The sequence below is a fragment of the Megascapheus bottae genome, chromosome 17, assembly GCF_031878675.1.
Source record: "Megascapheus bottae isolate mThoBot1 chromosome 17, mThoBot2.hap1, whole genome shotgun sequence".
NCBI classification, from domain to species: domain Eukaryota; kingdom Metazoa; phylum Chordata; class Mammalia; order Rodentia; family Geomyidae; genus Megascapheus; species Megascapheus bottae.
In genome coordinates this window covers 35339613-35353005 of record NC_143525.1, presented here as the reverse complement: position 1 = coordinate 35353005, position 13393 = coordinate 35339613, and the positions used below count along the sequence as shown (strand labels likewise).

The following is a 13393-nucleotide window of genomic DNA, read 5'->3' as shown; positions in this document are numbered from 1 at the left end:
GTGTACTTCTGCGCTGTCCAATCGTGGGCAAGTCTTTCACTCTCTCTGGTTGGGGCCTGGTGGCCTTAGTAGCCTTGAGGGCCATTTCTAGTCCTGAGAGTAATTAATCCATAGGTGGATCTGAACTCTAGACTCTGATACACGGAGACTGGACTACTTATCCCAGAGGCTAGGCCTCTCTGCCTACACTTGGGCTCAGGGGTGGGAAGTATCATTTTCCCTTTCTTTGGTCTGAGACCAAAAACAAATGTATATACCCTGCTCTTACCTCTGGGCTGAGTGCTGACCAGCTGTATGAGATGTGGAAGGCAGCAAGCGGTGGTGACATTGAGATAGAGCCTCAGCAGAACTCGGGTGCAGGTAACGATGTTTTAGCCCTTTCAACCTCCACAGAGTCTCCACAAGCCAGCACTGTGGATGATCCTACGGTACCCAAAGAAGCCTTTGTTTGTCCTTGGCCTAGATCTCCCAATTCTCCTTCCAGCTGTCAGTGCTGGGCTGGGCTTTCAAGCCCAACATGGAGGCCAAATTCATGGCTGGCTGAGCTCGTACCAGGCTCTGAGGGGAAGTGGTTGAGAATTAGATCAAGTTAGCACCTTCCTGCAAAGGCATCCTGGGAGCACGGAGAGTCCCACAGCGGCAGCTTAAAGGCGAGTGATTTTGATCTGATCACCACCTCACTCTGGTTTCCCCTAGGTTCTGTTCACTTGCAGGGCAACTGCAAGAACCAAGAAAAGCACATGAATTTGAGAGACACAGAGGGAGGTTGGGGATGGAGGAAAGGCCGAGGCAGAGGCTGATGGGTTTGGAAGCCCACTCGCCCTCCTTTATCCCCACCATCATCTGTGAACGAGTTGGTAGGAATGATGCCCACTGCATGCCCGCCTTGCTGAACTGTGCCACAAACACACGGAAGAAATTCAGTGCAGTGCCTGAGCTGGGCAGAGGACCAGCGAGCCCTCCAGATCTTCTCAAATGAATGAACGAAGCTGCTAAGCCCAGTTAGACTCTGTGGGCAGGAGAGAAAGCTATTGGAAACAGGTTGCTGGGCAGAACTATTTCGGTGGGGCGACTCTGAGACCAAAGTGCATATATGATATTCAGAGCAGGACATTGGGGACTTTTCCCCCACCCATCCAGTGTGAGCAATAGGCAGGGTGGAGGAGCTGTACCCCAGGGGAGCCCTGGGACACAGGACCCTGTGAAGAACATCAGAGTACTGAGGTAGCTGGGTCCTCAGAGCCCAGGATGACATCCTTGAGGCCTCTTTCAGGCGATGTTCTGAGCATGGGCCAAGCTGTCCCTCTGACAGGCTGACTCACTGCCTGGGGATGTGGCTGCCATCGAGCTGCCTGCACCAAGGCCCCACTGTTCCCTCTGCTTTCAGGGATGAGAAATGATTCCTGGTCACCCAGCCTGAGTCACTGACAGACTCTATGGTGTGTGTGTGTTTTTCTTTTGGCCCACACCCCCCAAAACCTGGGTGGGAACTCTGAGCCAGCATACAGAGAAGTGAGTCCACCCTGGGCTGAATAAGCCAGAGTCGTCGGTACGGGACCAGAGTGATGAAATGCTGGAGTCAGCAGTGGCGTGGCCCCACCTTCCCCAGGTGGATATAAAGGCTCTCAGGCTCCAGGCAGCCACAGCATCCTCTCTCAGCCTCCCTGAGCACCTTTTGCTCCTGTCTGCTGATCTGTTCACTTGCTCGCTCACTCACCTCCTTCCTCGGTGCCATGTCTACCTGCAGCCGCCAGTTCACCTCCTCCAGCTCTATGAAGGGCTCCTGTGGCATCGGTGGCGGCTCCAGCCGCATCTCCTCTGTCCTGGCTGGAGGCTCCTGCAGGGCCCCCAGCAACTACGGGGGCATGTCTGTCACCTCCTCCCGCTTCTCCTCCGGAGGAGCCTGCGGGCTGGGGGGCGGCTATGGCGGCTTCAGCAGCAGTAGCAGTAGTTTTGGAGGGGCTCTTGGTGGTGGATATGGTGGTGGCCTGGGTGCTGGTTTTGGTGGTGGATTTGGTGTTGGTGATGGCGGCCTCCTTTCTGGCAATGAGAAGGTGACCATGCAGAACCTCAATGACCGCCTGGCCACGTACCTGGACAAGGTGCGTGCCCTGGAGGAGGCCAACGCTGATCTGGAAGTGAAGATCCGAGACTGGTACCAGAGGCAACGGCCCAGTGAGACCAAAGACTACAGCCCCTACTTCAGGACCATCGAGGATCTGAAAAGCAAGGTGGGTGGGTGGCTGGGGCAGGGTCTGCCATAGACCTTAGGCAATCTTTAGATATACTGTTTTACAAACCGGGTGACAGAGATGCTGTGGGGGAGTGGTCAGAGTCTCTCAGGGAAGACAGCCATGGCTCAACATCTCTTTCCAGGCTGGCACTGGAGCTCTGGGTCTCTTCTCATGAGGGTTCTTTGCATACATGCTCAGCCCCTAGCCTTGGCCTAGGATGGGGGTGGTGGGAGATGGCTACATCTTTACCCACCTTGAGATAGGTGGAGATGGCATCTTACATTGGCCGAGCTGACTTGTCAATCAGAAAATTCCCCGGATTTGCCCCTCTGTGTCTTTCAACCTCAAGCAGTGGGGTCCTTGGCTAATTAGATCTCTCGTTCTTTTGTTCCCCCCTCTAGATCATTGCAGCCACTATTGAGAATGCACAGCCCATTCTGCAAATTGACAATGCCAGGCTGGCAGCTGATGACTTCAGGAGCAAGTAAGCAGCCAGCATCCTGAGCTGAGGGCAAAGGGCAGAGGGAAGAGGGCAGAGGAAAGAGGGCAGAGGGCAGAGGGCAGGGAGCAAAGAAGTGGGGCTGTCCACCCAGGAGGGCCAATAGACTTTAATCTTCAGAAGCTTCAAGGATGGCTCCTGAGACTCTGACCTTTGTCTTCTCAGGTATGAACATGAGCTGAACCTGCGCCAGGGTGTGGACGCCGACATCAACGGGCTGCGCCGTGTGTTGGACGATCTGACCCTGGGAAGAGCCGACCTGGAGATGCAGATCGAGAGCTTGAAGGAGGAGTTGGCCTACCTGAAGAAGAACCACGAGGAGGTGAGGTTGCTGCTAGCTTTGAGGTTGGCAGACTGGTTTGGGCCAGGAGAGGGGCCAGGAGATCTGATCATCCCCTTCTCATTCCTGCCTAGGAGATGCTTGCTCTGAGGGGTCAGACTGGCGGCGACGTCAACGTGGAGATGGACGCGGCCCCGGGTGTGGATCTGAGCCGAATCCTGAATGAGATGCGTGATCAGTATGAACAGATGGCGGAGAAGAACCGCAGAGATGCTGAGGCCTGGTTCCTGAGCAAGGTGTGTCTCCACAGTCTCCTGCAGCCCTGGACCCCTGCAGGGCATCCAGCCAGGGAGGTCCCGAAGAGTCACCTGGTGCTTCTCTCTCTTCTCCCAGACTGAGGAGCTGAACAGAGAAGTGGCTTCCAACAGCGAACTCATTCAGAGTGGCCGCAGCGAGGTGACTGAGCTCCGCAGAGTGTTCCAAGGCCTGGAGATCGAGCTGCAGTCCCAGCTCAGCATGGTAGGAAGGACTGAACTCAGCTGCAGCGCCCCCTTCACCAGCCAGGGTCACCACCATCCCATCTCACCGTTCTTCTCTCTATCGTGGGATTGAGGGATCGTGGTAATGACTATAGAGATGGAGACCCTGAAGAACGGGAGAACTTTTCTCCATCATTCCCATCAGTATGTCACATGCATAGGTCAAAATCCAGATACGTCTCAGGAAACATATCTGAAGGGAGTCAAGTGCCCACTTGCGCTGAGTTTTCTTCTTGTCTATGTACAGAAAGCATCCCTGGAGAACAGCCTGGAGGAGACCAAAGGCCGCTACTGCATGCAGCTGTCCCAGATCCAGGGGTTGATCGGCGGCGTGGAGGAGCAGCTGGCGCAGCTGCGCTGCGAGATGGAGCAGCAGAGCCAGGAATACAAGATGCTGCTGGACGTGAAGACCAGGCTGGAACAGGAGATCGCCACCTACCGCCGCCTGCTGGAGGGCGAGGATGCCCAGTGAGTGGGGCTCTCCATGCCGATTCACAGAGCTCCCCTCTCAGCCCCTCTGGTGCCCCCAGCACATGTAACATCACCTTTTTTCCCCTCCTACAGCATCTCCTCTTCCCAGCATTCTGGTCAGTCCTATTCTTCCCGCGAAGGTAAGCCTCCAGGGACTTAGGATAACGCCCTGCCACCTGTTTTATGGATCCATGTAGAGCCCCTTTACGTAGAGTTTCTTTCTGGGGGACCAACTTAGCTGCCAGAGTTCCTCTCACCTCCATTTCTCCTTCCTGCAGTCTTCTCCTCATCCTCATCTTCATCCTCCCGCCAACCCCGGCCCATCCTCAAGGAGCAGAGCTCATCCAGCTTCAGCCAGAGCCAGAGCCAGAGCCAAAGCCAGGGCCAGAGCTTCAGGAACTGATGGCCTCTCCCACAGCCTCCTGCTCTTCTGCCAGCCTTACCTCCTTGAGGCCTCGGCCAGGACCCTGTGCACCCAGCGCGGCCCCTAGCTGTCTCCCCTCCCCTCTGCTGGTGATGGGCTAATAAAGCTGATTTTTCTGGTTGATGCAAACCTGTGTGATCTCCATGTTTGAACTGATGGGAAACAAGTTAAAAATGCCCCCCCCCCCCAGCTCCCTAAGGAACACAGGAAACAGAGAGAAAAGTTAAAAGGGGCTGGACAATGGTGGTTTTCACCTATAACCCTAGCTACTCAGGAGGTTCAGAACTCAGGATGGAAGTTCAAAGCCAGACAGACTGGCCAGACAAAGTCATGAGCCTCTTATCTCCAGTTAATCAGCAAAAAAACCAGAAGTGAAACTGTGGTTCAAGTGGTAGAGCCCCAGCATTGAGTGAAAATAAAATTAAAGGAGAGCTCGAGACCCTTAATTCAAAGTATCTGTGCACACACACACACACACACACACACACACACACACACACACACACACACTAAGGGAAACACACATACAAACTTACAGGTCTTGCAGGAGCCCTCTATGCTGTGGGGGTGTGGTGGGCAGGAGCTAGCAGGGGACACAAGGAAAAAAGGTGTTTATAGATGTGGGAAGCTACCATGTGAGACTTTCTACCTGTATAGATTCTTTCACTATCTTCTCTTAGTTACCCCAGGAGGCAGGTGTGGTCAAGGTCAGTTTTGGGATTGGCAACCTGAGAGATTCAGAGAAGTTACCCCCCCAAAAAACATACAGACAGGATGTGGCATTCGTTCACTCAAGTCTGCCTGGCTCCGAGTCTGTGCTTTTCTGATGAGGTACGTTGCCTGTTTAGGTGCGTTATTCTCAAAGATCCCAAAGCTTGAGCTCGTAATTCCATCCTTTCTCTCTCCACATTGGCATCCAGAAATCTTAGTCATGGAGGGTGGATGGTGGTCATGGCTAGACCTAGAACCTTGGAATCTCCCTCTTCCAGCCTGAGGCCCCCTTTCCCCATCCACTCCTTTCTCTTCCTTACGGCTCCTAGGCTGGGAACTGAGGAGGAAGTAGCCGTCAGCTACCATGTCCTCTCCATCCCCACGACGATCACCATCTCTCTGCTTCTGGCCCACCTGTCCTCCACTTCCCAAGCAGCCCGGTATCTTCTAGTCCAACGACTTTGCAGGGTGTGCAAACTGCTTGATTCTCGGGCTCTGCCTGGGCAAGCATCAAGTTTACTTTGTGTCTCTTCCAGATCCCAGCACTTTGCTGCTATCACCGTTGTCTTGATCTTTGTCCGTATGATTTATATCCACACATAGTAGCTTTTGCGATGCCTAGTGGGCGAAGACAAACCACTTAAACCCCAAGTTTCTGCTTCACACGGCAAGATCATATATTCCTCCTTTAAGGTTGCTGAGCCTGATTCATTACTTGACAATGAATGATCATTGTTAGTTGTTCTGCCTTTCTTTTTATCATCACTGAGTCGGTTCTCTAGATTATAGGGTAAAAAGCTATGACTCAGCCTGAACCCCCATTCTCACTCTAAAGGTAACCAGTGGTAACAAGATTTTTGTTCTCATATAGACATAAAACATGCTTATATATTGTAATAGCTGCTTATATATATTGTAATCACTGTAATACAGTGTCTATACCAGTTTTTATTTAAAACTCCCTTTATAGTCTAGGAATTGAATCTGGGACCTCACATGTACACGGCAAATACCCCGTGTGTGTGTGTGTGTGTGTGTGTGTGTGTGTGTGTGTGTGTGTGTGTGTAGGTACTGGGGCTTGAGCTTGGCTTTGCCCTCTCACTTGGCCATTTCTACCAAGGCTGGCACTTGAGCTCTACTACTTCTACTTCTAGCTTTTTGCTGGTTCCTTAAAGATAAGAGTCCTATAGACTTTTCTGACCCAGCTGTCTTTAAACTGCGATCCACAGACCTTAGCCTCTTCAGTGGCTAAGATTACAGGTGTGAATCACCAGTTCCCAGCCTGAGCCTTGGTTTTGATGACTATTATGAGAGAAATCACACTTTCCCATGTTATTAAAAGTGTTATGTATTTTAATGATCGGTTCTGCTGTTTGTTTCTGTTGCCATAGAAAATAGCACAGCGTTGAACATCTTTCTACGTTAACGCTGTCACAAGTATTTTGCATTGCTGTCTTAGGCTAGATTCCTAAAAATGTAGTTACTAAGGATGTTATAATTGTTTTTGGCAGTACTCAGGTTCAGATTCAAGGGCTTGCACTTAGTTGGCTGGTGCTCTACCACTTGAGCTACATCTCCAGCCTGTTTTTTTTTTTTCTGGTTATTTTGCATATGGAAGCTCATGGACTTTACTATCCAGGTTGACTTTGATCTTCGATCTTCTAGATCTGGAGCCCCCTTTTCTGCGGAGCTAGCATTACAGACAGAGACCACTGGTACCAAGTTGATACAAATGTTTACATTTATATGTCCAAGTTTGTATTGCCAAATTGATTTAAAGATAAGTTGTGACACTTTTCTTATGTCTTGGCAAAGAATGGAAGCGCCTGTTTCAAGACATGTGTACCAAAGGCATGCCTTTTAAATGCTTCTTTTGATGATTTATTTATTTATTAGGCCGTGGGTATTTGTTGTCCTTGTCTCCGTATCTAGTTCCCAGACAGGAGGAGGAGGAGTGGGAGGAGCCTGGGCCTGGCGTGTTTGGAACGCACCCTCAGATTCTTTCAGCTTGAGTTAGTGTTAAGGTCTGGGAAATACTGTTTTAGGTAATTACACAAAGTGCTAAGACAATAACTGTAGTAAGAATTAATGATAGCCTGTAAAGCGCAGCTGCCCATGTGAATGAATTAGTGGCAAGCTCGTAAGCTTTTGCTTTCTTTGGGTGCATTGTTTCTGACAGCTATAACAAGCCCAGTGTCTCTCTGGGTGGCAGACGGTGGAGAGAAGCAATTCCTTAGGCTGTCAGTTCCTCCCTTGGCGCTGGCTAGCCCTTCTGAAGCCTCCTTCAAACACAAACACAGATGAAGCTGTGGTTTTGCTAGACAACAACACCTCCCAGTGCTAAGCCCACAGGGATGTTCAGGAAAGACCTGGGTTTTAGAAGCCTCTGCTTCTTGAGGCCCTAGGAATCTAGCGTCTCATCTTGTGAGCACTAGGCAGTTTCCATGGGTGGACTTGTGTGAACAGCTGTAGAAAAGAAAGCAAAGACCTCTGTGAGCCCTGGAGGGCTGGAGCCCCCTTTCTCACAGGCGTCAAGGGACCTGGGCTCTGGACCTGGACTGGACCTTCAGTGAGCTTTCTGAGTCAGTACTGTAGTGAGATGGAGCACTGTCACCCCTTCCCCAACTGAGTAGCATCCCCGAAAGGGGTCTTGCACAGATCAAGGGCTGCTAAGCTTAAGCTGGAAGCATTCAGGAGACTCTCCTCCCTCCCTCCCTCCTTCCCTCCCTCCGTCCCTCCCTCCCTCCCTCCTTCCCTCCCTCCCTCCCTCCCTCCCTCCCTCCTTCCCTCCCTCCCTCCCTCCCTCCCTCCCTCCCTTCCCTCCTTTTTACAGGGTCTCAGTATGTAGCCTGGATTGCCCTCAAACTCACAATCCTCCTATTTCATTCTCCCTAGTGCTGGAATTATAGGCACCATGCGTGGTTCAGAGGCTCCATTCCTGACAGAGGAGGTTCCATTTCTGCAGTCATCTCCCTGTTTAGCACACTGCCCAGCCACAACAGTCCTTTTCCTCCTCCAATTATAGGATTGTTACACATGAAAAAATGCTTTCTCCATCTTTCAGCTTTATTTTGCCAGTCAATCCATGGCTTGAGCTCAGGGCCTGAGCACTGTCCTTGGGCTTTCCTCAAGGCCAGAGTTCTACCACTTGAGTCACAGCACCACTTCTGGCTTTTCTCTGTATGTGGTACCAAGGAATCGAACCCGGCTCTTTGGGCTTGCTAGGCAAGCACTCTACCACTAGACCAAACTCCAGGCCCTATCTTTCAGCTTTTATCTAGCAAATGAATAGTGTAACAACACACATTTTACTCATTGTCTTCACATTAGAATTAAAAAAAAATTCTCTCAGACTGTTTTCCAGCCTCATTATGTGTGAATATATAGTAACAATGATTTCCAAATGATTTATTATCAAATTATTATTTAAATTAATAGAAACAAAAGACTAGCAAAAAAAGATGCATAAGTCAGGTGCGCTAGCAGGCACGTGTAGTTCCAGCTACTTGAGGGGCTGAGGCAGGAACATCACTTATGCTGACGAGTTTGCCTGGACAACAAATGAGCCCTTGTGTAAGAGAACAACAACAACAAAAATGGGCACACGTGAAAGACTATTTATTGCTACATTATTTGTGTAGGTAGAAAATGGAAACCAGCTTTGCTATTAGCAGTGGACACATGACACAAATAGTGATTCATTCGTATGATGGAGGACTGAGCAGCTGTTGAAACCCAGAAGTGGGACTTTTGTCAGATGGCCAGGGGAGCTGCCTGTGGAGGTTGGAGAGGAGTGTGCAGGGCGGAACGGCCCATGTAGCACCGTGATTTCACCTGTGCCTGATGATCTCTTCCTTTGGGCCTGGGATAACATGAGCACTCAAGATGGGGAGGCACCGGTGGCTGCTCAGAAGCCTGAGCCGTGGTTCAAAGCCAGCTTGGGCAGGAAAGTTCATGAGACTATCTTCAATTTACTACCAAAAAACCAAACCAAAACAAAAGCCAGAAATGTGGCTCAGATGGTAGAGAAAAAAGTCAGGAACAGCATCCAGGCCCCAGGACTGGGTGCATACACACATACACACACCCACACCCTGGGGTAGGGCATGGCATGAGTGTATCGGGGAAGATAAAGAAGATGAAGGGAATTCAAGCAAAACAGGAAGGGTTAAAAGAAAACAGTGCATCCATTCAACTTCATAGGTATAATATTGTGTATGGGTGTGACTTTATGAGTAAACACACATTCATTGGGCTTGGCATGTGGTGGGAGAGCCCCTTGTGTGAGATTCTGGATTTGATACCAAGCACTGGAAAGAAAATGGAGAGGAAGGAAAGGAAGAAGAAAAGAACGAATCAAGTAAGAAGTTCAAACACCAACGTATCACTGAATTAATGTGTTGGATACCACATGGATGTCTGAATTGAAAACAGATTGTAGGGCTGCATGTGGTGACATACACCTGTAGTATTAGGAGTTAGAAAAATTCTGGGAATTTTGCAATTCTGGGAAGCTTGAGATCAGCCTGGGCTACAGAATGAGATCTTTAAAAACAAGCAAGCAAGAAAACAAAGAACAAATCTCATAAAAATCTTAGTTGCATGCACTAATATTCTGACCTTTTGTTTTGTTTTATTTTGTTTGCAGTTTCCAAATTTTAACTTAGAATCTCTTATTGGCAAAACTCTGAACTAGTTGAACTGCATCCTTAACTCTTTTTGCTTTCTCTTTGCCTCCCCATTAGCTGAGATTACAGGCATGAGCCACCATGTCTGGTCTGAGCACTGTCCCTGACTCTTCAGCTCAAGGCTACCACACTACCCTGGGAGCCACAGTACCACTTCTGGTTTTTTAGTGATTAATTGGAGAGAAGAGTCTCACAGACTTTAGTGCTTAGGCTGGCTTTGAACCAGGATCCTCAGATGTCAGCCTCCTGAGTAGCTAGGATTATAGGTGTGAGCCACCACACCTGGATAGCCTATGGATTTTTATGTTACCATAACCGAGATCATTAATTTGCTTTGTGCTCCTAATAGCATGAATACGCAAATTTAAAACAATAACCAAAAGGAACAAAAAGAAGATAGTATGGGATAGAGGAAGGAAGGTTAAGACCAATGCGGGGTCCCACATATCTGTCTGAGAGACTCAGTTTCTTCACCTGTAAGTTCCACATATTAGCATTTATTGGAAAGGATTTGGTATCCACTAAACGCTTGCTCTCGTCCGCTCTCCCTCCTCTTTTGATAGTTCTCAAAATGCCTCAACCTATTATTTTACTCTGGTGGTTATCCAGGCAGCAGGGACTGAGCCAGCACCTGGATTCTGGCAGCAAGACCTCAGAGGGGCAGCTGTATTCTGTTCCTATGGCCCACTTGGCATGACTCACTCTGTCCTGTCTGTTCTCTGCAAAGCCTCCTTGCCAGCTCTTGGCCCCAGACTCACGCCATTTTATAAGTAAGGAAACTGAAGTCCAGGAAGCCTCAATGACTTACTGTAAGGTACATGACCTATAGGTGGGCTGTCAGAATGACCCCCAGATGACAGAGCCTTGCTCTTGTTTGTGTTCTAAGCCTGGTGTTGGTGGCTCACATTGAAATCCCAGCTACTCTGAAGGCTGAGATCTGAAGATTGCCATGTGAAGCCAGCCCAGGCGGGAAATTCCATGAAACTGATTTCCAATTAACCACCACCAAAAAAAGCAGGAAGTGGAGGTATGGCTGAGGTGGTAGAGTGGCAGCCTTGAATAAAACAAACACACAAAAACAAGCTGGTGTGGTGGCTCACACCTGTAATTGCAGTTACTCAGGAGGCTGAGATCTGAAGATCCAGGTTGAAAGCCAGCTCAGGCACTAAAGACCATTCGAGTCTTATCTCCAATTAACCACTAGAAAACGGAAAGTGGGGCTGTGGCTCAAGGGTAGGGTGGTAGCCTTGAGCTGAAGAGCTCAGGGACAGCGCCCAGGCTCAGAATTCAGGCTCCAAGAACCACAAAAGCAAAAACAAAAACAGACCCCAGGGGAGCATGAAACCCTGAGTTCAAGCCCCTCTATTGGTGTTCATCTGTATGTGCTCATGCGCGCGCGCACACACCCCCATCCACCCCCCCATGCATCATAGCATTAGAGTCAATTCTAGTTCAAGTTTGCTTAAGGCTGCTAATGGCCCCGGTGTGATGGGCTTGGAGCAATAAATTAGGAGCCAGCTATGGCCTTAGCGACATACTTCCTTGTAGTAGCCACAAAGAAGAGGTGCTCTTTGTCCTACTTCTCCTCTGGGCCTCTCCAGTGTGGAGGTTTTCGTACTGTACTCACAATGGCAAAGCTCTTTCTCAACAGCCTGGCACTGGCTGATCAACATCTTTTTGCTCTGCCTCCTCTGGTGCTGGAACTTACAAAGAACGAAATTGTGTATGCCCCTGCTCCTCACTCATCTGTTTCTCCGGGTGGAAAGAATGAAAACCTCCTTGGAACCTTCGGTTTGTTGATGCCACCAAAAAGCTGGAAGTGGAGCTGTGGTTCAGATGGTACAGCAGCATCCTTGAGTGGAAAAAGTTAAGGCCCTGAGTTCAAGCCTTAATAATGACAGCCCCCCCCAAATAAAAAGGGATGGGGTTGTTAACTTAGTGATAGAGTATCTGCCTAGCATTCTCATGGCTCTGGCTTCTATACCCAGTACTAGGGAAAAGGGTGGTGGTGGGGGGACAGCTCTTAACTTGCTCATCTTAGACCAAGATTCAAGGAGGGCAGTTTTGCTTTGATGCTAGTCCTCAGAGAAGGCGGCTTTGGCTGTCCACAGGAAAATTCCATGCACACAGGTCAGTTCCTATTCCTTTTATCTGTTTTTTCAGAGCTTGAAAAGGTTGTACAGGGAAGCCACCATTTTACAAGTCCATTCAAGTGTCTATCCAGCGCTGCTGTTGCTGCTTCCTCCTCCCCCTCCCCCTCCTCCCCTCCCCCTCCCCCTTCCCTTCCCCCTCCCCCTCCTCCTCCTCCTCCTTTTCCTTCTTCTTCGCCAGTCCTGGTTACTGTCTGAGCTTCTTTTGCTCAAGGCTAGGCTAGCACTCTACCACTTGATCCACAGTGCCACTTCTGGTTTTTTCTGTGTATGTGGTGCTGAGGAACCGAACCCAGGGCTTTATGCATGCTAGGCAAGCACTCTAACACAAAGCCACATTCCCAGCCCCCTCCCTTCTGCCCCCCGCCCTCACTCTGTTTCCTCCCCCTAGACTAATTTCCCATTTCCCACTTCCTTTAGTATACAAACTTTGTATTTGTTTCCTGGACCTTTTTCATTCATTCTTCCTCTCCCCCCCACCCCTTTACAATCTCATTTCGTCCTGGTATGCGTTGTGTTAGACGGTCTGTTAATTGTTGGAAGGGTTTAGTCTACGGAGATGGATGGCAGTTTTACACCTGTCTTTTTCATCACCTACTCCATCTCTCCACCCCAGTACCACTGACCCTACCATCCACCCCACCTCCCACTCTACCCCTACCACTCTGCCCCCCATTATTCTAGTCCCCACCACTCTACCCCTATCACCCCCCCCACCATGCTCACAATCATTATCACCACCATCACCACCACTGCCCTCCCTTCTTCTCAAGAGCCTTGCCAGGTAGGAACTGTCTTTGGTTGATAAGAAGCCAACACTTGGGGCTTTCGTTTTGTCAGTGGTAGAGCCCAGATTTGAACCCCAGATGTTTCTGGCTGGGGAGGCCCTGTTTCTTCCCTGATCCTTCAGGAACACCCCTCAGTCTGGGAGAATGGATGAGCTATGTAAGAGGCTGGATTTTCCTTCTGGTTTCCTCCTTTGAAGCTAGGACTGTGTCTGGGGCTGGCTTCAGTCCCTCTGTCTCTGTCCCTTGGTCAGAGCTGCTCAGGATTCCCTGACACAGCGGGTTCCTCTGGATGTAGGTGCTGACTCTCCAGCGACTCACCTGCAAGTATGGAGTTCTCACAGCCACGCCTCGGCCTGGGAGGCCCTCCCCACGCCACCCTCCCGAGCTCTTCCTGCTTCAAACCCTGAGTCAGTATGCCCTTCCTAGAAGCCTCTTCATGCCACCCCCTCACCTGGTGGCTTCCCTGCTTCAGCCTCTCAGACCAGAAGACAAACTAACCTGCCAGGCATCTACTTTGTGTGAGAGATACTTCATAGTATCTCCTCTCCTCCCCCAAGTACTATGGGGAGCTATAATAAAGAGGCTGAGAAGGGGAGAAAGTTAGGTGAC

At 49.9% G+C, this 13393-nt stretch overlaps 1 protein-coding gene across 1 annotated transcript; it reads left to right on the top strand.

The window, feature by feature from the left end:
* Positions 1-1670: 1670 nt before the first annotated feature.
* On the top strand, positions 1671-4426 carry Krt16 (keratin 16). Its single transcript, XM_090351525.1, has 8 exons — positions 1671-2231; positions 2636-2718; positions 2899-3055; positions 3148-3309; positions 3407-3532; positions 3800-4020; positions 4117-4163; positions 4302-4426. Exons 1-8 carry the CDS (start codon positions 1734-1736, stop codon positions 4424-4426), a joined length of 1419 nt encoding a protein of 472 aa, XP_090207651.1. The 5' UTR covers positions 1671-1733.
* Positions 4427-13393: the final 8967 nt, after the last annotated feature.